Source organism: Oncorhynchus kisutch, linkage group LG16, assembly GCF_002021735.2.
Source record: "Oncorhynchus kisutch isolate 150728-3 linkage group LG16, Okis_V2, whole genome shotgun sequence".
In the NCBI taxonomy this organism is placed as follows: domain Eukaryota; kingdom Metazoa; phylum Chordata; class Actinopteri; order Salmoniformes; family Salmonidae; genus Oncorhynchus; species Oncorhynchus kisutch.
The window spans coordinates 51910766-51938267 of NC_034189.2; the positions used below are offsets into that span (position 1 = coordinate 51910766).

General features: G+C 42.4%; 3 protein-coding genes across 12 annotated transcripts; 2 read left to right on the plus strand and 1 right to left on the minus strand.

The window, feature by feature from the left end:
- Nucleotides 1-17: 17 nt before the first annotated feature.
- Nucleotides 18-16956, plus strand: LOC109875974 (X-linked retinitis pigmentosa GTPase regulator). 10 transcript variants are annotated; one of them, XM_031792915.1, is made up of 18 exons: nucleotides 18-144; nucleotides 1356-1481; nucleotides 1724-1816; nucleotides 2247-2309; nucleotides 2410-2533; nucleotides 6644-6802; nucleotides 6996-7145; nucleotides 7585-7743; nucleotides 8055-8210; nucleotides 8406-8530; nucleotides 10365-10562; nucleotides 11300-11492; nucleotides 11732-11844; nucleotides 11948-12007; nucleotides 15596-15769; nucleotides 15855-15903; nucleotides 16043-16161; nucleotides 16292-16956. In XM_031792915.1, the coding sequence occupies exons 6-18, from the start codon at nucleotides 6763-6765 to the stop codon at nucleotides 16526-16528; spliced, it is 1773 nt and encodes a 590-aa protein (XP_031648775.1). In that variant the 5' UTR covers nucleotides 18-144; nucleotides 1356-1481; nucleotides 1724-1816; nucleotides 2247-2309; nucleotides 2410-2533; nucleotides 6644-6762; the 3' UTR covers nucleotides 16529-16956. The 10 variants fall into 10 exon arrangements, with proteins under 10 accessions (XP_031648775.1, XP_031648768.1, XP_031648774.1 ...); XM_031792916.1 differs by lacking the exon at nucleotides 18-144 and adding an exon at nucleotides 308-415 and having other exon boundaries at nucleotides 16292-16955; XM_031792914.1 differs by lacking the exon at nucleotides 2410-2533 and having other exon boundaries at nucleotides 112-415.
- A 164-nt stretch (nucleotides 16957-17120) lies between these two features.
- On the plus strand, nucleotides 17121-20060 carry LOC109875972 (dynein light chain Tctex-type 3). The gene is made up of 5 exons (XM_020468429.2): nucleotides 17121-17286; nucleotides 17626-17667; nucleotides 17986-18109; nucleotides 18288-18365; nucleotides 18827-20060. Exons 1-5 carry the CDS (start codon nucleotides 17263-17265, stop codon nucleotides 18901-18903), a joined length of 345 nt encoding a protein of 114 aa, XP_020324018.2. The 5' UTR covers nucleotides 17121-17262; the 3' UTR covers nucleotides 18904-20060.
- LOC116354027 (cytochrome b-245 heavy chain) lies at nucleotides 19191-27384 on the minus strand. Its single transcript, XM_031792917.1, has 13 exons — nucleotides 27234-27384; nucleotides 27045-27137; nucleotides 26325-26435; nucleotides 26136-26220; nucleotides 25861-26009; nucleotides 24481-24662; nucleotides 24124-24256; nucleotides 23935-24027; nucleotides 23453-23706; nucleotides 22790-22952; nucleotides 22124-22270; nucleotides 21550-21674; nucleotides 19191-21150 (listed from the first exon to the last, which is right to left on the minus strand). The coding sequence occupies exons 1-13, from the start codon at nucleotides 27276-27278 to the stop codon at nucleotides 21033-21035; spliced, it is 1698 nt and encodes a 565-aa protein (XP_031648777.1). The 5' UTR covers nucleotides 27279-27384; the 3' UTR covers nucleotides 19191-21032.
- Nucleotides 27385-27502: the final 118 nt, after the last annotated feature.

Below are 27502 nucleotides of genomic sequence, written 5' to 3' on the forward strand. Positions count from 1 at the left end.
GCACGCAACCATTCGTTGACTAAGGGAACGTAACGTATGGCTGCACAATAGAAGTTGATCCCTGCGCTGGTTTTCAGTTTATAATATGCCTCCTCCCCTCTGCCCTGCCTCATTCCCCTTCAGATCTGAGACCACTGGATAAATGTAAGCAAAAAGTGAACATTATTTCTGCCATTTGCTTTCAACAGACGCCCCAGATGTGCGAGGGGGACTGAACAAACGACACAGGGGAGGGTGCGACTCGAATCCAAATGAAACGCAGCCTTGGTTGCTACAGGTGAAATTTTGTTTACATCCGGGTTGTTTCGGACGAAAACAACACACAACACGCATAGAAGCAGCTAACCCTGTGTAGTGTAGTTGCTAAGCCGATTTGACACTACGATGGCAGGGGAGACAGAAGACGAGATACCTGGTAAGATAGCTCGCTATATAGCTAACGTTAACTAGTTAACATTATTCACCCGTTTAAAAATGTTTCGGAATGAACATGAAATATATCGCTTGCTAACGTTAGCTAGTGTGCTAGCTAACATAAACTATCACGCATGAGCAAAGTAGCCAGGCAAGATAACGCTAGTTAAAATTAGCTAACAAGCTAGCAACAAGGGACAACCTCCATGTGCGCGGTTGTTTACGTCTGTCACGGAGAATGTCACAGGAAAAAGTTATCAGTATCTTTGATAATGTGGTTAACAGGTAGTAAGCTATCTAAATTAGCTTCTAGTGGTGTATTATTGTTTGGACTAGATGGGATACAGTTTATATCAGAGTGGACTTTGAGTAGCAGGTTATGAGAATTGGGTTAAAGGGCCAGTGCAACCAACAACGTGATTTCCCAGTGTTTTATTTATATATATATATATACTATGAGGTTGCAATAATACTGTGAAATTGTGGAAATTATGACAATGTCCTTTTAGCTGTTTGAAAAAACACACTTGTAATTTCAGCCTGCTTTGGTGGGATGGAGTTTGGGGGTAAATTAGTTAAAACACCAATAAGAAAGAGTTCCAAACCTCTGCCAATAACAGCTAGTTTTTTTCTCAGTTTTCCCCTCCCCATTCAGACCACACCCACAGTCCTAGTAAAATTGTTTGAGAAATTGCTAGTATTTGCTAACTATTTTGGTTTATTTTTGACTATTTTAATTGAAACAATCACATTAAGGTACTTCATTGTTACCTAGAAATAATTTGATATTGAGATAAAAAAAAAAAAAAAAAGGTTGGGTTAGGGTTAGCTAAAAATGCATCATTTGACGTCAAGTTGTATCCCATCTAGCCATGACTGTGTATTATTAGCCGGCTATCTAGCTGTTTGAAGTGTGATCAATGTTGTTTGTGTTCTAACAGAAACGGGAGCAGTCTTCACCTTTGGAAAAAGCAAATTTGCAGATAACATCCCCAGTAAATTTTGGCTGAAAAATGATGTACCTCTGAAAATCACCTGTGGGGATGAGCACACAGCATTGATAACAGGTCAGTGACCGATTACGTTTTCAAATTGATGGTAGTGATCAGAGCCATATGAAAATGGGCCTGCAATTCTGAAGAACATGCAACACCTGAAGTAAGATAAAAGAATTTGCTAACACACCTATCACACATTTCAAATACATTTTTATGCAAATGAAATGCTGCTCAACTGCAGCTTCTATTAGTATTAATGTCGCTGTTCCTGTAGCTTTCTCAAGTGGTTTTATTTATTTATTTTTCAACAGAGAATGGCAAGCTTTTCATGTTTGGCAGTAACAACTGGGGTCAGCTGGGTTTGGGATCAAAGACCATGGTGAACAAGCCCACTTGTGTGAAAGGTGGGTTTAAATTTGCTCTCCCTTTGTTTTGGGTCAAAAGCAGTACTCTCTTGTATTGCTGTCATACACAGCTGCTTATCTCCCCTTGAATGTACTAGACAAGAGGGAGTGGGGGACGACGACAGACAATATAGCTACTGAAATCAAATGTCCAATGATGTTTTTCCCCCACAAAATTAGTTGGATTTTCTTTGGCTTAAACTAAGTAATGATGCTGTTATTTTGTAAATTGTGAATGGGTATACTAGTAGCAGGAGACAAAGAGAGATTTGTCACTGCTGTAATCCCAATCTGGAGGGGTCTGTAATCTGGAATAATCTAATCTCCCGAGCAGGAGGGCAGCAGAGGAGCGAAAGAGAGGGTTGGCCTGCTATTGTGGCTGATTGCAATCTGAAAATGGGTGTCTTTCTCATTCTTGTTTTTCTCTAAGCTTTGAAGTCTGAAAAGGTGCGGCTTGCAGCCTGTGGAAGAAATCACACTATAGTTTACACTTGTAAGTACACAGTTATGACCACAGATACAATATAAATAATGACATGTACCAAATTATGATCATATTACTAAGTGAAAGTTGACTCTTTGTGTCCTGCAAGGACTATGCCTTTAAGTAGGCCTTTTACCGAGTTTCAGAAGAAAGTTCTTTGTTTCTGGACATTTTGAGCCTGTAATCGAACCTACATATGCTGCTGCTCCAGATACACAACTAGTCTAAAGAAGGTTAGTTTTATTGCTTCTTTAATCAGAACAACAGTTTTCAGCTTCAACATAATTGCAAAAGGGTTTTCTAATGATCAATTAGCCTTTTAAAATGATAAACTTGGATTAGCAAACACAACGTGCCATTGGAACACAGGAGTGATGGTTGCTGATAATGGGCCTCTGTACGCCTATGTAGATATTCCATAAAAAATCATCAATTTCCACTTACAATAGTCATTTACAACATTAACAATGTCTACACTGTATTTCTGATCAATTTGTGCTTTTCTTTAAAATGTGCTTTTCTTTAAAAAACAAGGATATTTCTAAGTGACCCCAAACTTTTGAATGGTAGTGTACATACATACATACATACATACATACATACATACATACATACATACATACATACATACATACATACAGTGAGGCAAAAAAGTATTTAGTCAGCCACCAATTGTGCAAGTTCTCCCACTTAAAACCTGTTAAGGCTATGGCAGAATACTGCCCCCTTCGGAGGAATGCGTGCCCATAGTAAACTGACAAAAAATCTGTAAAAAATTGCTAATATATGCATATAATAAATATTATTGAATAGAAAACACTCTAAAGCTTCTAAAACCGTTCAAATTATGTCTCTATGTAAAGCAGAACTCACAGGGCAGCCATTCTTCCAAACTCTTTCTGTCATCAGAAAAGTTGGCCCAACTTTGACGTTATCGCCCCCACCCTTCCCAACCAGCTACAGATCTGGGAACAGTTTCTATCTCTTCAGCGCGATGTCCTCTTTCAATGGGGTGCTTCATTGTGAAGATTGCGCGCTCCCTCACCCTTTGGCGGGACGAAACCCTCGGGTCACGCAATAATACGTGCGCGCCTCTGCCTTTTTCTCTCTTTGTTCCAAGATCCACCAAACGATATAGGCTTGTCCTTTCGAGCTAAGGATTTTTATATATGATTATAACATGTTTTAGCTCGAATCTGAACTTAGTTTGACCAGTTTAGTCGACATATAATATGTAATTTTGAAGTTTTGATGCGCAACCCATAGATTTTTGAATGCTTTTCAGCCGAAATTAGTCGCGTTTGATAACCCAAAGACACACATTTGAAAGGCAAACGCTGGTTTTGGTAAGTATGACTTCTTCCACGACTTCTGATCGAACAACGGCAAAGGTAAGGGAATATTTATGTGGTTATTATGTGTTTCTGTGGACTCCGAAATAGCGAAGCCATATTGCTAATCTATGAGCGCCGTCTCATATTATTGACAAGTGAACGAATTCTGTAACGTTAAAAATAAATATAACACAGCTGTTTTATTAAGAAGTGTATCTTTCTAACTATATGTAGAACATGTATATTTAGTCAACGTTTATGATGTGTATTTCTGTTATCTGGCAGAGTTATCATAATTTCTCCGGACATTGTAGTAGCATTTTCTGAACATGACGTTCAATGTAAACCGTGATTTATGGATATAAATTGCATATTATTGAAAAAAACATAAATGTACTGTATAACATGTCCTATTCCTGTCATCTGATGAAGATTTTCAAAAGGTTAGTGAATTATTTTTCTTTTAATCCTGCTTTTGTGATTGCATCTATTGTTCTACAAAATGGCTATGTAAATTAGCCTATCTTTTGGTGGTGGTTTGACATAAATATGTGCTATGTTTTCGCCGTAAAACATTTTAGAAATCTGACTTGCTGGCTAGATGAACAAGGTGTTTATCTTTCATTTGAGCTATTGGACTTGTTAATGTGTGGAGGTTAAATATTTCTAAGAATATTTTTGCGTTCTGTGCGCCACTGTGTCAGTTGAGCAGTGGGGGATGGTACCCCTAGAGGTACGTGTGGGGCCATGTAATTAAAAAGATGAGAGGCCTGTAATTTTCATCATAGGTACACTTCAACTATGACAGACAAAATTAGAAAAAAATCTGAAAATCACATTGTAGGATTTTTAATTAATTAATTTGCAAATTATGGTGGAAAATAAGTATTTGGTCAATAACAAAAGTTTATCTCAATACTTTGTTATATACCCTTTGTTGGCAATGACAGAGGTCAAACATTTTCTGTAAGTCTTCACAAGGTTTTCACACACTATTGCTGGTATTTTGGCCCATTCCTCCATGCAGATCTCCTCTAGAGCAGTGATGTTTTGGGGCTGTTGCTGGGCAACACAGACTTTCAACTCCCTCCAAAGATTTTCTATGGGGTTGAGATCTGGAGACTGGCTAGGCCACTCCAGGACCTTGAAATGCGTCTTACGAAGCCACTCCTTCGTTGCCCGGGCGGTGTGTTTGGGATCATTGTCATGCTGAAAGACCCAGCCACGTTTCATCTTCAATGCTGATGAAAGGAGGTTTTCACTCAATCTCACGATACATGGCCCCATTCATTCTTTCCTTTACACAGATCAGTCGTCCTGGTCCATGCTTCACAGTAGGTATGGTGTTCTTTGGATGCAACTCAGCATTCTTTGTCCTCCAAACAGGACGAGTTGAGTTTTTACCAAAAAGTTATATTTTGGTTTCATCTGACCATATGACATTCTCCCAATCTTCTTCTGGATCATCCAAATGCTCTCTAGCAAACTTCAGACGGGCCTGGACATGTACTGGCTTAAGCAGGGGGACACGTCTGGCACTGCAGGATTTGAGTCCCTGGCGGTGTAGTGTGTTACTGATGGTAGGCTTTGTTACTTTGGTCCCAGCTCTCTGCAGGTCATTCACTAGGGCCCTCCGTGTGGTTCTGGGATTTTTACTCACCGTTCTTGTGATCATTTTGACCCCACGGGGTGAGATCTTGCGTGGAGCCCCAGATCGAGGGAGATTATCAGTGGTCTTGTATGTCTTCCATTTCCTAATAATTGCTCCCACAGTTGATTTCTTCAAACCAAGCTGCTTACCTATTGCATATTCAGTCTTCCCAGCCTGCTGCAGGTCTACAATTTTGTTTCTGGTGTCCTTTGACAGCTCTTTGGTCTTGGCCATAGTGGAGTTTGGAGTGTGACTGTTTGAGGTTGTGGACGGGAGTCTTTTATACTGATAACAAGTTCAAACAGGTGCCGTTATTACAGGTAACGAGTGGAGGACAGAGGAGCCTCTTAAAGAAGAAGTTACAGGTCTGTGAGAGCCAGAAATCTTGCTTGTTTGTAGGTGACCAAATACTTATTTTCCACCATAATTTGCAAATAAATTCATAAAAAATCCTACAATGTGATTTTCTGGATTTTTCCCCCTCATTTTGTCTGTCATAGTTGAAGTGACCTATGATGAAAATTACAGGCCTCTCATATTTTTAAGTGGGAGAACTTGCACAATTGGTGGCTGACTAAATACTTTTTTGCCCCACTGTACAGACATGCATACATGCATACAGTACCAGTCAAAGATTTGGACACACCGACTCATTGCGACTGCACTTGAAGTAACTTCCAAAGTTCTTGAAATTTTCTGTATTGACTGACTTTCATGTCTTAAAGTAATGATGGACTATCGTTTCTCTTTGCTTATTTGAGCTGTTCTTGCCTTAATATGGACTTTGTCTTTTACAAAATAGGGCCATCTTCTGTATACCACCCGGTGGGGTGTCACACAACAACTGATTGGCTCAAATGCATTAAGAAGGACATACATTCCACAAATTAACTTTTAACAAGGCACACCTGTTAATTGAAATGCATTCCAGGTGACTACCTCATGAAGCTGGTTGAGAGAATGCCAAGAGTGTGCAAAGCTGTCATCAAGGCAAAGGGTGGCTACTTTGAAGAATCTAAAATAGAACATATATTTTGATTATCTTTAACACTTTTTTTGGTTACTACATGATTCCATATGTGTTATTTCATAGTTTTGATGTCTTCACTATTATTTTGCAATGTAGAAAATAGTACAAAAATTAAGTAAAACCCTTGAACGCATAGGTGTTCTAAAACTTATGACCGTGTGTGTTTATGTATATGTGTGTGTATGTATATATATATATATATATATATATATATATATATATATATATAAACAAACACAGGAAAGTGAAGTTTTGCCTTTAATGTTTTATATTATAATCCTTGTGGTAGTAGAACTGAGACTGATTCATGTATTTGTCCTGTCCACAGCTCGGGGAAACGTGTACTCTACCGGTGGAAACAACGAAGGTCAGCTAGGTCTGGGAGACTGTGAGGAGAGGACAGCCTTCCAATTGGTGGACTTCTTCAGTTTACATGGACCAATCAAAATGCTTGCTGCCGGCTCCAACACCTCTGCTGCCCTCACAGGTAAGACTCTCCCGTTATAAGTCACAACCTCTGAGTTACAACTATGAGTGTCTTCTGGTTCATATTGATGACAAACATTTTTACTTCATAGACCAGAGTTGCACTAATTTACTATCAACTGTCTATATTTCTGTTGATCCTCCTCACCTAGTTTTTGCTGTAAATAATCACGGTGATGATGTCCTTGTTTTAGAGAGTGGGACGCTGTTCATGTGGGGTGACAACACTGAGGGGCAGATCGGCCTGGGGAAGGAGAGCAGTGCCCTGACCCCCCAGGAGGTCACTGTGGGTCGGCCAGTGGCCTGGGTGTCCTGTGGGTACTACCACTCTGCCTTCGTTACTGGTGAGGGGACAATGGCGTAGCCTACTTCAGCACTGTCAGTGTGGCAGGTCACATGATTCCACAACTTTGTAGGAATAGGGAGTTACCCCATTGTGTATGAACATGTCATTTTTCTTGGGTTGGTAGAATAATGTCTAGATATAGATATAAAAATAAATACAGTATTGCTGCACTGAAAGTAAAGGGGCTGAATAATTTTGCACGCCCAATTTTTCAGTTTTTGATTTGTTAAAAAAGTTTGAAATATCCAATAAATGTCGTTCCACTTCATGATTGTGTCCCACTTGTTGTTGATTCTTCACAAAAAAATACAGTTTTATATCTTTATGTTTGAAGCCTGAAATGTGGCAAAAGGTCGCAAAGTTCAAGGGGGGCGAATACTTTCGCAAGGCACTGTATGTCAATGCAATTAATCAACAGGGAATCTCTTTTGTCACAGTTGACGGGGGCCTGTACACATTTGGGGAGTGCGACAGCGGCAAACTGGGCCTGGCCACGGGTCAGCTCGATGGACACCGCATGCCCCAGCTGGTGAAGGGCATCACAGACCAGGTGACCCAGGTGGCATGTGGAGGCGGGCACACCGTAGCTGTGACAGGTAGGCAGCTTGGTGTCAACCAATGAACAGTTGACTCTCACAAGGCTGTGGCTTTCAGTATGTCCCATGAACAGGTTTTGGTCCCACTTTGAAAGTGTCCTTAAAATGCTCGTATTTATCCATATAGTGAAGTTAGGTCGTGCAAAGTCTAAATGCACATTGTTATAAGATTTTGTTGTACCTGTTTGTGGTTGTGTACTACTTTTATGTTTTTATATGCGTAATGAAACTGATTGGGGTTTTTCTCTATGGCACAAAGCATCAGGAGATAGTGGGTTAACCATGTAGCGCTGTGTTTGATTTGACTCTAGAGGAGGACCTGTACACCTTTGGCCTGGGTCAGTTTGGTCAGCTGGGCCAGGGGACCTTCATCTTTGAGGCGAGGCTGCCCAGAGCGGTGGATCACTTCAGGAAGGGCCGAGTACGACAGGTGATGTGTGGGGAGAACCACACTGCTGTCATCACAGGTAAACAGGCTTAGCGGACACAATTTTCACCCCAAAACAGTTATAATTCAGAAAATGTTACAAAGACATTGTAAATGTGCAAACATTTATACAACAGTGGTACTAGCATTTTATGAATAAACTCCATTGCCATTTGCCATGATAACATTGCTTGCGTCTATTAAGTTGACTGACATGTAGTTGTCATGGTTTCAGACAATGGTCTTCTCTATACCTTTGGGGACGGGAGACATGGGAAGCTGGGTCTGGGAGAGGAAAACTTCACCAATCAATTCAAGCCCACTCTCTGTCCACGCTTCCTCAAGTACAACGTCCAAGCGGTATGTACAGTTGAAGTCGGAAGTTTACATACACCTTAGCCAAATACATTTAAACTCAGTTTTTCACAATTGCTGACATTTAATCCTAGTAAAAATTCCCTGTCTTAGGTCAGTTAAGATCACCACTTTATTTTAAGAATGTGAAATGTCAGAATAATAGTAGAGAATGATTTATTTCAGCTTTTATTTCTTTCATCACATTTCCAGTGGCTCAGGTTTTACATGCACTCAATTAGTATTTGGTAGCATTGCCTTTAAATTGTTTAACGTGGGCCAAACGTTTCGGGTAGCCTTCCACAAGTTTCCCACAATAAGTTGGGTGAATTTTGGCCCATTCCTCCTGACAGAGCTGGTGGAACTGAGTCAGTTTTGTAGGCCTCCTTGATTGCGCACGCTTTTTCAGTTCTGCCCACAAATGTTCTATAGGATTGAGGTTAAGGCTTTGTGATGGCTACTCCAATACCTTGACGTTGTTGTCCTTAAGCCATTTTGCCACAACTTTGGAAGTATGCTTGGGGTCATTGTCCGTTTGGAAGACTCATTTGCGACCAAGCTTTAACTTCCTGACTGATGTCTTGAGATGTTGCTTCAATATATCCACGTAATTCTAAATTCCTCATGACGCCATCTATTTTGTGAAGTTCACCAGTCTCTTCTGCAGCAAAGCACCCCCACAACATGATGCTGCCACCCCCGTGCTTCACGGCTGGGATGGTATTCTTCAGCTTGCAAGCCCCCCCCCCCCTTTTTCCTCCAAACATAACAATGGTCATTATGGCCAAACAGTTCTATTTTTGTTTCATCAGACCAGAGGACATTTCTCCAAAAAGTACGATCTTTGTCCCCATGTGCAGTTGCAAACCGTAGTCTGTCTTTTTTTATGTTGTTTTTGGAGCAGTGGTTTCTTCCTTGCTCAGTGGCCTTTCAGGTTATGTCGATATAGGACTCGTTTTACTGTGGCTATAGATACTTTTGTACCTGTTTCCTCCAACATCTTCACAAGGTCTTTTGCTGTTGTTCTGGGATTGATTTGCACTTGTCACACCAAAGTACGTTCATCTCTAGGAGACAGAATGCATGACGGCTGCGTGGTCCCAAGGTGTTGGTACTTGCATATTATTGTTTGTACAGATGAACGTGGTACCTTCAGGCATTTGGAAATTGCTCCCAAGGATGAACCAGACTTGTGGAGGTCTTCAATTGTGGAGGTCTTCAATTTTTTGATTTCTTTTGATTTTCTCATGATGTAAAGCAAAGATGCACTGAGTTTGAAGGTAGGCCTTGAAATACATCCACAGGTACACTTCCAATTGACACAAATGACGTCAATTAGCCTATCAGAAGCTTCTAAAGCCATGACATAATTGTCTTGAATTTTCTAAGCTGTTTAAAGGCACAGTCAACTGAGTGTATGTAAACTTCTGACCCACTGGAATTGTGATACAGTGAAATAATGTCAGTAAACAATTGTTGGAAAAATGACCCTTGTCATGCACAAAGTAGATGTCCTTACCAACTTGCCAAAACTATAGTTTGTTAACAAGAAATTTGTGGAGTGGTTGAAATACGAGTTTTAATGCCTCCAACCTAAGTGTGTTAACTTCCGACTTCAACTGTACCTCATGTTTTCAACTGAAGGCTGAATTTGTAATTTGAGAATTTCACTTTGACATAATAGCATGGCTGATGCCAAATTGAAAGTTTTGCACATTTATCTCAAGTTTAGATTTTTCCCTGAAAGCGTAAAAAAGTGATGATAGTTGGACATCCAGTCTTATCTTATAATTTTGTCTAGTGCAAGATTCAGGTCAATTACATGTTGTCTTTGTTCCAGGTGACATGCGGAGGTTGCCACATGCTGGTTCTAGCCAAGCCCAGAGACAAGAGCTGCCAGGAAGTGACTCTGGAGGAGAATGATGTCACAGAGGACTACCTGGAGAAGTCCTACACAGAGCTCTTAGGGGACACCCTCACCTCCACCCCTGCTACCCTGAACAGTAGCCTCTCTGCCCGGGTCAGGAGGAGAGAGAGGGTGGGTACTGGGTACTGGCCTGGGGGTCCACACATGTAAAAGTGGGAGTGTTTGGAGTCTCAACATCCAGTCACTGAACCGCCACATGTCCCTGGGATGTTGCGGTCTAGTTCCTCAGATAGTTGTCTGAAACTATTGAGTCAGTGTTTGTTTTAATGTTAGCGGCCTGGTTCTCTAAGGAGATCCCTAACTAGATGTCCTTCAACTTTTAGCACTGTCAACAAGGAGCCTAATTATGGGCCTAACAGGTAGTGGAGATGAATAACAACATGGAGCCTAATTATGGGCCTAACGGGTAGTGGAGATGAATAACAACATGGAGCCCAATCATGGGCCTAACAAGTAGTGGATATAAGTAACAACCTGGAGCCTAATCATGGGCCTAACAAGTAGTGGATATAAGTAACAACATGGAGCCTAATCATGGGCCTAACAAGTAGTGGATATAAGTAACAACCTGGAGCCTAATCATGGGCCTAACAAGTAGTGGATATAAGTAACAACATGGAGCATAATCATGGGCCTAACAAGTAGTGGAGATAAGTAACAACATGGAGCATAATCATGGGCCTAACAAGTAGTGGATATAAGTAACAACCTGGAGCCTAATCATGGGCCTAACAAGTAGTGGATATAAGTAACAACATGGAGCCTAATCATGGGCCTAAAACGAGTAGTGGATATAAGTAAGCTAGCTAAGCTAACACAGCTAACTAACCCTGTGTACTCTGTTTCAGGAGCGTTCCCCGGAGCAGTTTGGGCTCATGTTCCGGACCCTGCCCCCCCTGACGTCCGGACACCTCGATACCTCCGCACCCCTGCCCGTGTCCAGCCAGACCATCCCCTCCAGTCTGCCCCCCAAGGAGCTAACCAACAGAAAGGTGCACAACGGCATTCACCAACACCGGAGCACTGGGTCTAACAAGAAGGGTATCTACACTGAACTACATTGCATTACATTACATTGCAGGCATATCTGTTTCGATTGTTGAACTATTTAGAAAACAGGCATATTCCTTGGTGAAGCATTGCATTTCCAACAGCTAGCATGGTCCCTTTTTCATTATCACATCACAATGCAACTGTTCACATTTCTCCTAGCTTCTCTTGAGCCTATATATTCCTTTTTAAGAAGTTAAAAGATTATTGTGATATTTTGTTGGTGGCAGAAAAGAGGTCAGCTGAGAAGGGAAGGGATGAGGGAGACAGCAGCACTGTGGAGAACATGATGGACAACGAGAGTGTTAAAGATCTGGGAGACACCACGGACTTCCTCAACATGGTGAGTCACCAACTCTGACCCAATTCTGTCCTGTACATTCTGTGGCGCTTTCATACAGAAGTTATCACAAAGGTTCTGTACAAAAGTCTCTTCTTTGTGGCAGACACATGTGATGAAAATGGACCCCAGTGACAAGACGTTGACGTTGTCCCCTGTACAGAAGGTAAGATGCACACACAGCATAACTGTCAACTAAGGAGTTTTCTTATTATGATCAAGCAGCCTCTGCGCACCGACCAGCAAGCTCCTTGCAAAATTACTCAGCACTATCAATATGTCTTCCTGAACAAGGGACGGTCTGACTGAGGAACTCAGGGCATACACTTTCATTTATGTCACGCTAGCCATTCTGCTTCCCTGTACCATTTACAGTGACTATCTACCATCTGCCTGTGTTTTTCTTTCAGCGTTGAGCTCTATTGAGTTCTTCACTCTGTTTTCTCTGCATGTTTACTATTTTCCTCTAACTATTTCATATTTTCTTCATCCTCTGCTTCCTGGCGCTGGTGATAGAGGAAGGGTAAGCTTGTGAAAGGGCATGGTAAGGCTGGGGAACAGCCAGAACTCTGTACCCCTAGGAGGGTGGATCCCACCCCGTGGGGGGCACTGCCCACAGAGCTGCTGAGGAGCTCCAGTGACAGGTCTCTGGTGGTAGAGAAGAGACCGCGCCACAGGGCTGCCCAGGGCAAAGGCAGTGGCAAGGAGAACCTCGTTGTGGCTCTGGAGGCGATAAAGCCTGCTGAGCTGAAGGCTGGCCCTGCCAAGCCCTCCAGCATAGGGGACATTAGCAAGGCCAAGTCCAAACCCTGTCCGTCCGCACAGAAAAAACAACTGTTAGCAGTTGAGAGAAAAGTGAGGGAGAGAGTTGTCGTGGATTCTAAGGCAATCCAAATAAAGGGCGCAGCCAAAGGTCAAAGTGCAGAGGTCAAAAAGACTCTCTTAGAGGTCAACTCTATATCTACAAAGGTGAAAAGTCAACATGTAGCTGTTAGGAGGACACCAGATAGAAAGAGTGGCAGACATTCACAAGGCCTTAAGCTAACTGATGCACTGCCTGTGGACAAGACAACTGAACCAGACCTGGTGTCTGAAGTGCCACAAAAAACGATGAATGAAAACACAGAAAGAGAAAAGAGCAAACCAAAGACTGAACCACCTGAACAGACACCGCTGCGCAGCTTACTGACCGGAGTGTCCTCTCTGGGGTCAGGTGTGGGGCTAGTGACAGCCAGACAGTTTGGTTCTCCCTCAGACAGTGAGTCAGTCCGGAGTCAGAGCAGGGCCCAGAGGTTCAACAGACAGAGTGCTGAGGATGCCCAGTCTTCCTGGAGCCAGTCATCTGGATCCATGGCCTCCGAACCAGGAGGCAAGAGAACAGCAGTCTGCATCAACATCATCCCCGCCCAGGGGAGCTCTGATCAGGGGGTGGAGGAGGAGCAATGCAGGTCCTACTCTGGTCCCCCAGACAACAGAGAACAGGAGGAGAGGAGAGGGGAGGAGAGTGGAGACGAGACAGGGAGCAGCGACGATCAGACACCGGCCAAGCAGGAGAGTGAGGATGAAGAGGAAGAGAGTGAGGGAGGGGTTGGAATGAGGAGGGCAGAAAGTGGGGGTGGAAAAGAAGCCAAGAGTCGTGATGAGGTGACAGATGAGGAAAACGGTGAGAATGATGACACAGTGAAGGGGGAGGATGAAGGGATCTCTGAATTAGAGGAGGAGAGCGAGGGAGGAGATGAGCCATGTAAGACTGAAACAGATCAGGGAGACGAAAGTGAGTTAGAGGATGCAGAGAAAGAGGAGAGTGGACTGGAGGGAGAGGAGGAGGGTGACGGGACAAGTAGCCCAGTGGGAGGAGAGGGAGAGAGTGTGGGAGAGGAGGAGGAAGAAGGGGGGGGGGGGGAGCAAGGAGGAGGAAGAGAGTGGGGAAGTATCGCATAGTGACACTGAGAGTAAGGAATCCAATTATGAAGAGGAGGATGAAGAAGATGGAGAGAAAGAGGAAGAAGGTGAGGATGAGAGTGTAGGATCTGTAGAGGAGGAAGATGAGAATGAGGCAGGCAGTGGAACAGAGGCAGAGGAGGAAGGAGAGGAAGAGAGCAGTACTGCAGAGGAGAGGGAGGAAGAGGAAGAAGCTGGAGAGGAGGAGGAGGAGGATGAAGAAGAAGAAGCCGGAGAGGCGGAGGAGAGTGAAGATGAGGAAGAAGCTGGAGAGGAGGAGGAGGAGAGTGAAGATGATGAGGAAGAAGAAGAACCTGGAGAGGAGGAGGAGAGTGTAGATGAGGAAGAAGCTGGAGAGGAGGAGGAGGAGAGTGAAGATGAAGAAGAAGAAAAACCTGGAGAGGAGGAGGAGAGTGTAGATGAGGAAGAAGCTGGAGAGGAGGAGAGCGAAGATGAAGAAGAAGAAAAACCTGGAGAGGAGGAGGAGCGTGAAGGTGAGGAAGAAGAAGGAAAAGAGGAGGAGAAAGAAGAAAATGAAGCCAGAGAGGAGGAGGAGGAGGAGGAGAGTAAACAGGAGGAGGAGGAAGAAGAGGTGGTTGACAAAGGAAAAGCTAATGAAGGCCAGGAGAGTCATCAGAATGCTGCGGCCAGAGGTAACAGGTCCAAACAGAGGTCAGGGAAAGGGGAAGAGTTCTGGGACAATGTTTTACCTCAGTACCTCAATCTCAAATGATAGCCCTATCTGTTCTGTTCCAAACCAGTGCTGTCTGTCAACTTCTCTCAGGAACACTCTTAATTGAGCATTTTAATGCCTTTTTACAACCCATACCTTTTTGTATAACTAGATTTTGTATAACGACTTCCATTTTGTTTTACTGTATATCAACTGCCTTTACAGTCTCACTGTTTTTATTCACAACTTCCATTTAGTTTTACTTTATCAACTGCTTTTACAGTCTCACTGTTTTTATTCACGACTTCCATTTTGTTTTACTTTATCAACTGCCTTTACAGTCTCACTGTTTTTATTCACGACTTCCATTTTGTTTTACTTTATCAACTGCCTTTACAGTCTCACTGTTTTTATTCACAACTTCCATTTTGTTTTACTTTATCAACTGCCTTTACAGTCTCACTGTTTTTATTCACGACTTCCATTTTGTTTTACTTTATCAACTCAATGTCCACAGCCTTGTCTTTCAATCTCCTTGTATAGTCCTTTACCATTTTACATGGCAGTTAAGATTTGATGCTAAAATGCTTTTTTTAAATACCCTTTTCAACTTTGTTCTTCTGTAAAGACAATTTACTAATAGTAGCTACTATTCTCCAGGCATGCCCTCCAACGATTTTGTTCTTTTTCTTTATCATGATTTGTTTGATATAATGAATATTACAGAATAGTTTTATTTATGTTTAAATAAATATTTGTTGTTTTAAAACTATCAAAATCTGTGTCAAGAACTAGTCCCACCACGTATGATATCATTTGTGTTGAACACATTCTCTACACATGAATACATAGTGCTGTTTGCATTCAACTCTTCCAGTGGCAGGTGGGAGCCCTTTTCTTCCTTTATCCCTGTCTGTAATCCCTTAGCTCCCTGTTGTGACTCCACTATCCATATCCAATGTGAAGCTCCCACCTCTAGTCTTCCTCACGTCTCTTTAGTGCCGACTCTCCCTCGTGTGTGTGTGTGTGTGCGTGCGCCAGTGTGCAGTTTCTCCCCTGTGACTAAGTTGTATCTGTTACCTAACTTACTATCGCTTGTTTTAACCAGTCTGCCCCACTCATTCTCATCCCTTTTTGCAGGATTTAAGAGCTGAAGAGGGGGAAGGACATAAGGATGATGAAGAAGAAGAAGAAGAAGAGGAGGAGGAAGAAGAGAAGGAGGAGAACAACAAAGCAGAGGAGAAAGAGAAATCTGAGGACATGGAGGGACAATCATTACAGGGTCAGAGCCAGTCCACAGCAGAACCCCTCCAGGTACGCTACCCTACCGATGACCCTAATCTACAGGTCTAGGACCTGTATGTTTGTTAACTTCTAAAACAGAATTCCCTCTTTCTAGGGACCAGAGGGTGTGAAAGAAGAAACTCTCCCAGACGGTGGGCAGAAAGGTGAGCATAGAAGAGATTTTCTGAAATGTCTGACAAACAGGTGAACTTTGTCTTGAACTATTTATGTGGTTAATGCTTTACTGTTTCTGTGCTAAGGGTGGATGGATTATCATGAAGTGTCTGTTGTGTATCGTTGCAGAGGACTCAGGTCAGCCCAGTCCTTTGGCTCCGACAGAGGAGAGCTCTGCATCCAGCACTCAGCTGCAGAATCGAACAACAGAGGAGAAACCCAAGAACCAACCAAGGACCAACAGAAAGGTATAACAGAAAGTCATTGGAACAAAGAGGCATAAGCTAAACAGCAGAAAACTACGTCATAAAGCTCTGTGATCGTCAGTGATTGAGTAGGTCAGATCTCACTGTGTTCTCTCCTCTCTACTGCCCTCAGCTGTTGCTGTTCAAACGCCTGTCCTCCTCCAGAGCCAAGCAGACAGAGGACAGTGCGGAAGCCCCAGCAGAGGGCACCGGCATGGGGGAGCTGCCTGCCAGTGCCAAGGGTCCCTCTGCAGGGCTGGAGAACAGAGATGCATCAGAGACCAGCGCTAATGGTGCCAAGCCCCCTCTGAGAGCACCCTCGGACTCTGGTGGTAGAGGTGCCCGCTCTACCACCTGCACCCTACTGTGACGCCACTCATTGGGTGTTGGAGAACTGGACTGGCAGCGCCAATAAACCCTTGAAGAGGATGCACATTGACTGTACACAACAAACAACCACTCCACTTTGAACACTAGCAAACTTCTCACAAAGTGACCTATTTATTGACATTCAGTTCTCAAACTTCCCATATGCTAAACGTGTATTATAAATGTGTATACTTGTATTTAACGTGCGCAAAAATGTCTTTAATTAACCACAGTGTGTTTTGATTGTGCTTTTATAACGTAGTTGTGTGTTATAAACTGTGAGGATATACTATGTATTGCTGACTGAAATATCCCAAATGCACAATTGCACTTTAAATGTAACCTTATTGTGTGTTTTTCAGGGAAATATGACATTTGTGTGTGTTCTGATATGTTATTTTCATCGTCTCATAAACCGTTTGAACTTGGTTCTGGTGTGACAATCATCTCATGATTTGGATACTAAGTTAAACAACTTTATGTAAAAGCTTTGATCATTTTTCACTATAATGCAACGAGATTGCTGGAAAGCGCCGTCCTCTTTAATCCTGTGTTATTTGAAGGTTCGCCCGCTAGGTGGCAGTGTTCACAGAACCTAGGGTCATTTCTTGGGGCTGTGACCTGCTTCCCTCCACTCGTTACCCACCTGTGACGGCAAACAGGAAATCTCAAACATTTATCAAGCAGATTTTCACTGGAAAAGCAGCTATTTCTATCACTTCTAAGAAGGCGAGAATGGAGGAATTTTCTGTTGAAGAGGTACTGAATATGCTACCAACTATTTCGTTCGTCTCTTGAGTATGAAATCCAGAATGTAGATAGCTAGCTAACTGGCTGGCACAACAACGCCTGTTAGCTAGCCGAGTTATCTTCTTAGCTAGCCAAATAGCCATACAATTACAGTGGAAAATACAACTAGCTAGATACTGTTTAAAGTTTAAACTACCTAGACGATCTCTGCGTTACAGCATTTACCTAACTACCTTGATATTACTGCATTTCAGTTTTAGTCCTAGAGTTTTGACCATTCTAACTGCAGTGAAAGGTGTGATGAGTTGAAGAGATGCCAGTGCAAGTCTGACACATCATTGTTTCTAGGGCTCTTTCAACTCTGAAGAGGCCAGTAACTCCGTGAAAGAGGTAACAACTAACGTTATCTATTGATTCAGCATCAATACCTTTTGAATAACCAAATGGGAATATGGATATTTAAGATGGATTTTTAAATATGGATTTAGCCAGCTATTACTAAGTGTAAATTGACAGTGAGGTATCATGTGAAACCGTATCCAGTCTCGCAGTCTGTTTGTCCCCTGGTTACTCAAGACAAACACTCATCCCCAGTATAGATGTGACTCTGAATACAGCACTGTTCACATCAGGTCCCATGCTCCCCACATGCCTAAAGGGGCCAGCCTTCTCAGATGTGTGTCTGTGTCCAAACTGTCTGTCTTGCAGTGTATTCAGAATATCATTGGAGAAGAGAGCTACAGACAGGACACTGTGAACCAGTGGACAGCCAAGATTGTGGAGCAAGCCCTCACCCTGCTGGTCAAACAGACTAAGTCATACAAGTACATTGGTATGGCTGCCTTCATCTCCTATTGAACACAGACTTGTTAATTTTACTGTAAATCCAGCATGCAAACTTATTGTATGGTACCAATGGTGGAAAAACATGTGAAAAAACACAATTGCTTACTGATATTTTGTTAACGATGATCATAATTTGACCCCTGCCTGTTCCTCTCTCTCTACAGTTAGCTGTGCTGTCATGCAGAAGAGTGGTGCTGGTCTCCACACAGCTAACTCCTGCTACTGGGACACTGTTACTGATGGTAAGATAACATCCACCACTGCTCAGTTCAAAGGGATTCCTAGTTACAAATTCTTACACCAGATAATGATATTTAACCAAAGATTTTTGGTATCTATTACTGGGAGTTACAGGATAAGTACTGTTTGGTAGCACAGAGAATTTTCAACCAACCTTAACTTGGCGATACTTCATTCTTGATTCAGCCAAACATGTATATTATGAAATGTCCAGTGGCAGGTGGTGTTTTAATTTAGAAAATGCGCCGTTATTAAAAAAAAAAGTTTAACTCCATGAAGTAATCATCAATGTGTATGCCGCCATCTTGTCTATCTCAAATCTTGGTATCAAAACAGGTATCATCATGACATGCGGCACTTTGGGGTGGAACCACATGTCTCTTCACTAAACCAGCCCTCCCCAGCTGCCTAGGAAACACTGCTTATCAAACTGACTCGTGCACTGTCTGTTCCTTTCTCTCAGGGAGCTGCACAGTGAAATGGGAGAACCGCACCATGTACTGTGTGGTCAGTGTGTTTGCTGTGGCCTTAACCCCCTAGACCAGGACCAACCCTGATACTGCTTATAGAAGGTGCAATGCTTCACCCATCCTGCAGGGGAGGTATTCAGTAATCAGTAGCTCACTGTACATTCTATGCTGAATGGGACAAGCAGCGATACGGCTATAGATGTGGTAAAGGGGTCAATGGAACTCGACCAAAACAATGGAAATGCGTGTAGGAAAGATCCCGACTCTCCTAATTGCCCTCCAGAATAATGTGGTTATTTGTATATTTGACAAGACATGTTCATGTCATCAAGAGTCACATTTTTTTTATGTCACATGCACAGTGAAATGCCTTTATTGCAAACTCAAAACCCAACAATACAATAATCAAAAACAATGTAATACTAGAAGAAAAACCGACTGACGACCACCACTGATTTCTGTATGCTAGCTATGCTACCAGCTTATATGAATGGGAGTTAGCATTTAGCGGTCACTTCTTCTAAACCTGAAAAGGGACAAATTCTAAATGTTATGCAGTGAAAACAGCCAAATATATCCAAATCGAACATTAGTAACCACATTGTGGGCCCGTTACAATACATCAATCATGACGGATTTGACAAATATCTACTTTGTTAGATCAGATTTGTTGAATGTGCGTCAATCCTACGTCCTTCTATCCCCACGGTCTGCGTTCCATTGACCTATTTACTGCATCTATTGAAATGCTCTGGATTGGCTGAAATGCTGTCTACCCCAAAGACACTTTATTCATTGACTTTAAATGCATCCATTGAAATCTTCCTATTATGACAGCTTGGCTTCAAAGCTGCTACCTTACGATACCAATGTTCCAACTATAATGTTGGCTTTACTTATAATGAATAAGTAATTATTTTGGTGGGTGCTTATATTTGTCCTGTTGTCCCACTTCGTTGATATAGGGTGAGGAAAAGCAGTGTTTATTATGTACATTATTTTACATCACAGATCAGATGAACTTGCTTTAGGAAATGCTATGTAAACAGATCACAGGATATTGTATACAGACACGATTTGAAGTTGCAATCATTGTTTAAACAAATGAAGAATAAAATAAGTTCCATAGAAATAGTAATATGCCTGTAATTTTGTGGGGTGGAAGGTGCCATCAATAGACTGTAGGACCCATAGCTGCATGTCATTAAATGTTCAAATTAAACCTTTTTATGATGTCCGTGTATAACTTATATCAAGCAACACAAATACAACACCATGCAGAACAACTCTAGCCAAGCGTTATCACAATACTTTATGCAGTCTAGTTGATCAGCCACACGCTGCAAGACTTTTCCTCACCAGCACTTTAGGTTTATTTGACTGTGACCTCAGTAAAAAGAGACGCTGAACTCTCACACGTACACGCATAGGACTGACATGTCTCAGTGTGCTCACTGGTCGCGGAAATGTATCACTCACTTGGCCAGCCTACAGAAACTCTCAGCTGCTATTGAGTCCAGCAGGAGAAGCTGCAGCTGGAATAACTAGAATATCACATCCCAAACAGCTTTTTGTTGCTGCTCATTTTCATTTTAGACAAACGTTTGCTGTACCTACACACTGAAGACAGCTGCAAAGGCAAAATGTCTGGTAGACTATCCCTGGTGCAGTGAAAATATATTTTTTAAATGAAGTAAACTTTATGCATATTATTTTGCTTATACAAATGTGTAAATACAACACCAGAAACAGGAGGAAGTGGAACTAGAGAGTTTTGACACTAGAGTTTCTGTGTTTGCATGTTGTATTGCAGAACAAGAATAACGTTCTAGCCTCTGTGGTAAATGCGGGTAGGTTCGGTAATTTCTTCACAGATTTGTGCAAGAAACCCATTGCGAAATGTCACTGAGGAGGGGTATGGAAGGTCATGATCATTAGAACAGTGAAGTTTACTTCCATTTTTGTTGCTATGATCTGATAAACTGTTGTGTGAGATAAGGGCACTTAAGTTTTAAAAAACGTGATTCACCCAAAGAAGCCATATAAAAAGCATTGATTGTTTATGTTGGGGATAACAACACAACAGTTTAGGAATGTGAAACAGCTTACAAGCCAGAGGATACTCTGGGTCTGGGCAATATTGAAAGCTAACTTTGATAAAGTAGGAATAATTGGTACTCTTGGAGGGGTGTTGGGGTCTCAGAAGTTTTCCTTGTTGAAGATGAACTTGACACCAGCCTCAGAGTGAGACAGGCACTGCTTCTCCAAGACGTCAGCCAGCTGGGTGGGACCGCACAGGAACACTCCTACTTTTTTCCTGGACACACACACATTAATTATGAATAGTCCACAAGTTGTGAACTATACATGTAACACATTTTACAATCTAAGTACATCTAACTCATGTGTCTCTGGAATATGCCATTTTACAATCTAAGTACATCTAACTCATGTGTCTCTCTGGAATATGCCATTTTACAATCTAAGTACATCTAACTCATGTGTCTCTCTGGAATATGCCATTTTACAATCTAAGTACATCTAACTCATGTGTCTCTCTGGAATATGCCATTTTACAATCTAAGTACATCTAACTCATGTGTCTCTCTGGAATATGCCATTTTACAATCTAAGTACATCTAACTCATGTGTCTAACTGGAATATGCCATTTCTGTTGGCTGTAATTTGGATTAGAAGAGGCTGAAAGGCACTCACTCTGGATGCTTTGTCCCAATAGTAGTAAACTCATTGTCCCAGTTAGGTTTCCCATACAGAGTCTTCTGCTTCAGCCCTGTGATAGGGTCATTCTCTGCCTCATGGTGAACTCTGAAGTGAGCAGCCTTTTGTAAAAATTAAAAAAAAATCACTTTTTGAGATTAATTTTGTGATTATGCATTGTCCCACTCTCATCTATGGGCAATAGTTATTCAGTTTGAGACAACGCAGATTTTTTAGCTTTCATCCTTGTACATACAACATAAATATGTGTGTGTTAGTGCTGTGTATCTGTACATTGGTGTATCTTCTGAAAAGCAGGGGCACAACTTTCTCTGGGGACGGGGGGAGGAACACATTCTGAAATTGCATTTTTGTCCCCACAGTTTAATCATTGAAATGTGATAAAAAATGTGGCGAAGGTGTGCTTTAGGACCATGCGGACATCTCCGAGCGGTCGGGTAGGCTGGTTGGAGTGTTTTTTCCGACTAGATCTTTTTATTTTTTTTTAAAGATGTCTCCCCCACTTCTAAAACCAAAGTTGCGCCCCTGCTGAAAAGTGTAGTGTGCTGACCTCGGTCTCTTTCCAGCGGGTCAGGTAGATGTTGTAGCTGAGGAAGTCCACCATGCCTTTCTCTGTCATCTGTCCCTCCAGAGACTGCAGCAGGTCAGCAAACCACTCAAACGCCTGGGTCTCAGGACACAGCCAATAGAAGTAGATCTGGTATCGAGGAGATGGAAGAAAGATTGTCCGTTTCACATATTGGACAAAACAAAGCTCTGACGAAGGCCTTGAGGCCGCAGCGTGAAGCTTAATAAAGAGCAGTGATACTATCAAGAGCAGTGATACTATCAAGAGCAGTGATACTATCAAGAGCAGTGATACTATCAAGAGCAGTGTGCGGGTTTCTCCTTTTTCCTCATCTTATTCAACTGTTACCGTGCACCTGAAACAAAGATAGCTCAGATATGCGAGTGCCCTTTTGAATTTTGAATTACAAATTGGACATATAACAAGAAGTAAAGAGCAGCCTAAAAGAACGATGTCAACGTTGAAAATAAATGAACATTGCACTCATAGCGGTGAGATATTCTCTCACTTCATGAAATGAAATAGAAAAGCAAATCACAATGCAATGAAGAACATTTTAGTTGAAACATTGGTGGAATGAAATGGGGAAGTACCCTACACTGCAATTTAGAAAGACAATAAACCAGACAGACAGAGCCCCTCTCTCACCTTCTTGGTGAAGACGTTCTGGTTCTCCTGGATGTGTTTGTACCACACTGACTTGAGGACGGAGGCGAAGGGGGTGACCCCGATGCCAGCACCCACCAGCATGACCACCTCATAGCCGAACACGTCCTCACTGGCCGTACCAAACGGGCCATCTATCGCCATTCTGTATCCAGGGAGAGAGTTACAGTCATATAACAGGTTAATAGTCTTCTAATTACATTTATATGGTAAAAACATGACAGGATCTAATATACTGGATACTTTCTGGTTAAACACTTACACAATGTTGCGATTATTGAAATGTACTACTGCTGAAAACCCCGTTTCCTCTCTTGTGGCACTTCCCCTCACCGTTATTTCACAGTACAAAGAAAACACTACTAACCCCATGGTCACGTTCTAAATGACAGCCCACTAACTACACTATGATGTCAAGTAGGGACATGAAGGGCACAAATAGCAGTACAAAGAAAACACGACTAACCCCATGGTCATGTTCTAAATGACAGCCCACTAACTACACTATGATGTCAAGTAGGGACATGAAGGGCACAAATAGCAGTACAAAAACCTCATTGACATTCAACCTAATGGATATTTAACCGAAGAATAGTTAAGGGGACGGGGTCGTAGAAAATGTTAGCTCTGCATTCAAGCACGTACTTGGGCAGTTTCCATGCCTCCTGGGTCTCGTTCTTGTCCCCCCCGCAGGCCTCGTACAGGCCCTGGGTCCAGTCGCCCACGATACGGATGTGGACGCTGAAGTGATCCTCCTCGGGGGCGGAGGTGAGGGTGAAGGGATGCCACTCCAGCTGGGAGACGCAGGGACACTGCATGAAGACATACTGGCCGACCTCCATGCTGAAGCCCTTCCTCTTCATCTGGAGCTCCAGGGTCTTGGACGGGTGCATCACCACCTGGAGAGGAGAAGGACGGGAGAAAAACAAGATGGAGGACAAAAGAGACAACTAACTGTTGGATGAGTAGACGTGAACTGCATAGCGCATGATTCTGGTTCTTGGCCAGGGCTGCCTTCTAACAAGGACGACTGTCTCAATCACGCTGGCTTTAAATCTAAAAGAAATTGTCCGTTAGAGAAATTGCCTGTTGGGAGTGTACAAGCTGTCTTGAAGGACAGTACTGACCTTGGTGATGACCACCTTCTGTTGGGAGCGGTAGAATCGGACCAGTCTCTCACACACATACAAGATCATAGGCCCCACCACCCACTTCCATGTCTGAAGAGGAAACCGACAGAGAAAATGTTCTTTACAAAAAAGAAGCAGCACACTTAAGTCATGTAAAAAAAAAAAAAACGAGCTGTCATAGCTCACCATAGGAGGGTTCCCAGCAAACTCTGGCTTAGGGCAGAAGGTCCCGTTCATTCCCCATGACTCAAACTGATCTTTACACTGCGATGGCTTGTTCTCCAGGAGACTTGTAGCGGTCTGCCCTCGGACAATTCGCCTGTGGCAAACCGTTTTAGAGAGATTTAAAATAAAACGGTAGGGCTTTACCTGCAGGTATAATACTTATCTTACTTGTTATAAGCATGTATGAACCCTTTTAATATCTTAAAATGAGGCTAATAATATGTTATGTCTCTATAGGACATGTTCAACTGACTCAAACGGGGTATTATGGAGAAACAATGAATGTGCACACATTTTTGTGAGTTTTAACTGACTCACCCGAAGCCGTGGAAGACGAGTCCGATGAAGAAGATGATGAAGAGGTGATGGGTGTACCAGAAAACCTCGAAGTATGACCTGCGGATGACCTCCATGGATGATGTAATGATGAGGATGAGGGCCAAGGTGATGACCACGCCCGTTAACCCCGCGATGGTAGTGAACATCACTATGGTTGGGTTCTGACCCAATCAGAGAAGGGGGATTTCAGAGTAATGCAGTCATGTTGTTGCCTCGGAGGGAGTGTGGAGGCTGTGTTTGGGACTATCTGCTCAACCTATTTAGGGAAGTCGGTAATGTTCAGAAATGCTTCCTTCTGACTTAGCAAAATGAACTTGCTTTAATATTACAAGAAGTGGGACATTTGCTGACCATTTTACGATCTGTTTTAGTCATATATTATATCTCTCTGTTCAGAGCAGGCAGCCAATGAGTAATGAAGGAGTCATAGTGTGTTATGGGCTGAGGAACATAGAAATACATTATCATTCTATTCATTCTATTTCTATGCTGGGAGATTCCTCTCTGTCATAATCTGCTATCAATTGTCAACATTCTGTCCTTGGTCAGAACTGACCTCTTGACATAGCTACATTAAATACAGAATACTCTGTTACACTTTATGCATTCCTAAAGCCTTTATAGCACTACATTAGAACGTGTCCTAGACAGTCATAAACATAATGAACACAGTGTCCTAGGCAGTCATAAACATAATGAACACAGTGTCCTAGACAGTCATAAACATAATGAACACAGTGTCCTAGACAGTCATAAACATAATGAACACAGTGTCCTAGACAGTCATAAACATGATGAACACAGTGTCCTAGACAGTCATAAACATAATGAACACAGTGTCCTAGACAGTTATAAACATAATGAACACAGTGTCCTAGACAGTCATAAACATAATGAACACAGTGTCCTAGACAGTCATAAACATAATGAACACAGTGTCCTAGACAGTCATAAACATAATGAACACAGTGTCCTAGACAGTTATAAACATAATGAACACAGTGTCCTAGACAGTCATAAACATAATGAACACAGTGTCCTAGGCAGTTATAAACATAATGAACACAGTGTCCTAGGCAGTTATAAACATAATGAACACAGTGTCCTAGGCAGTGACAGACATAATGAACAATGTGTCCTCGGCAGTCATAGACATAATGAACACAGTGTCCTAGGTAGTCATAGACATAATGAACACAGTGTCCTAGGCAGTCATAGACATAATGAACACAGTGTCCTAGGTAGTCATAGACATAATGAACACAGTGTCCTAGGCAGTCATAGACATAATGAACACAGTGTCCTAGGTAGTCATAGACATAATGAACAATGGAAATCTGTGGCTAATAGAATACTCACGGTCTGGTCAGTCCTGATGGGGTTTAGGTAGGAGGCATTGTCTCCGGTGCCAATCTGGGACAGCACAAAGGGCAGAGAGCTGCTGTTCCTGTACAGCTGGGCTCCCATGAACCACTCAAAGTTAAACAGGTGGGCGATGATGTGGACCGCTAGGCAAGGACAAAGGCAAAGTAAAGATTACAATCTGAACAGAGACTGTTTGATGAACAATGAAGATGAACAATGAAGATGAATGAAGACAATCAAAGGCAAATGTAAGTGAGTGAGTAGGGTACCTGTGTGAAATGCTATCATGTACGCTACCAGCTTGTGAAAGGTGATGTTTCTGTCCAGTTGTCGAGCAGCTGTGCGACTGCAACACTGAACGTGTAGGAAAAGTTTGAAAAAATGTGATACAGCTATTATTTATAGATGACTACCCATACACATTTGAATGAAATAGGGTCGGGGTGTGTCTGTGTTACCTGAATGGAGCCACGCAGGAAGGACAGAAGGTTCCGGCAGACTGGCAGCAGAATAAGCATACAGTTCAAGTTGAGACAGGCTGCAGGAGCCCTGGCCCAGGAGAGGGCATCCTGAGGGGAGTGAAAGCAGGGTTAGATAGAGAGGGAGAGGAAGTGGGAATAATTAGTCGAACAACACCATTTTTTACAGTTTGAATCTGTTTTGTTTTTTTAAACTTCTGGTTACTGGTTTCAATTGAAAGGGGCCCTCAGGGACTGAGCAGGAGTGAGAGGGAAGACTCAGTTTCACTTCTGGTCATTGCTACTTTTAGTTTAGCCACCTGGGCTTCCTGTGAGGAACACATAGCCAGTCATACACACAGCTGTAACCACAGAGTAAAGATATCACATCAACTTGTGATTCCTTTTTTGTTTCAATCTCTGTCAGACAAGAGGGGTTAGGCATAATATGGACTACACATATTCAATATTAATGACCTACTAACTGTACAATGTACATATAAAATCAAATAAGAATTAAGGTCTACGTGCTAAATATGTAATACAGCAGGCCCTGCTGACAGATGACAACAGTTGGCCAGAGGCCAGCACTCCATATTTGGTTCTGGGTTGCCAAGATGTCTAATACACTAAGAGCAGAGTATGAAATCTTAAACTGACCTCCATTTCTTAAATAATTTCTTAAATAGAAAATCTAAGGACTTTGGTTCTCAAACTTACCCCAAGAAGGACCCGTGTGTAGAACCATCTCTCAGTCAGGAAGTTCATGTAGAACTGGACAAACAGGTAAGCGTTGATTCCCAGCCATACCAGCTAAAACAGACCCAATTCACCTGGTTAGATCAGTAGGACATTACACCCCAAAACAGAAATGTGGAGTAATTATCAAATTTAATTTGACAGACTTACAATGACAAAGACCGAAAGTCCCTCGTTGGCAGCAAAGTTGCCCATGGTGAAATGATGATTGAGTGTGTGTGTGTGTGAGAGAGAGAGAGAGAGAGAGAGAGAGAGAGAGTGAAAAGTGGAAGGGGGACAGTGATGTGCTGAGTTATATAGACTAGAGACCAGGACATGTGGTTTCCACCACTACCCCTGTGAGTGAGGGTGCATCTCAATAGTCTAATGCTGCTTCCTCTTTTCTTCTCAACTTCCTCATCTGCACTGATCTGAAAATA

Bases quoted from the DNA above. Each gene is read 5' to 3' on its own strand.
- LOC109875974 (XM_031792907.1), top strand. From the start codon at position 385: ATGGCAGGGGAGACAGAAGACGAGATACCTG. The intron at 8,211-8,405 runs GTAAACAGGCTT...TCATGGTTTCAG, and splicing joins CCACACTGCTGTCATCACAG to ACAATGGTCTTCTCTATACC. The intron at 10,563-11,299 runs GTGGGTACTGGG...ACTCTGTTTCAG, and splicing joins GGGTCAGGAGGAGAGAGAGG to GAGCGTTCCCCGGAGCAGTT.
- LOC109875972 (XM_020468429.2), top strand. From the start codon at position 17,263: ATGGAGGAATTTTCTGTTGAAGAG. The intron at 17,287-17,625 runs GTACTGAATATG...CATTGTTTCTAG, and splicing joins AGGAATTTTCTGTTGAAGAG to GGCTCTTTCAACTCTGAAGA. The intron at 18,110-18,287 runs GTATGGCTGCCT...CTCTCTCTACAG, and splicing joins TAAGTCATACAAGTACATTG to TTAGCTGTGCTGTCATGCAG.
- LOC116354027 (XM_031792917.1), bottom strand. From the start codon at position 27,278: ATGGGCAACTTTGCTGCCAACGAGGGACTTTCGGTCTTTGTCATT. The intron at 26,221-26,324 runs GTAACACAGACA...CTACACGTTCAG, and splicing joins TCCTGCGTGGCTCCATTCAG to TGTTGCAGTCGCACAGCTGC. The intron at 23,707-23,934 runs GTCAGTACTGTC...TCTCCTCTCCAG, and splicing joins AGAAGGTGGTCATCACCAAG to GTGGTGATGCACCCGTCCAA.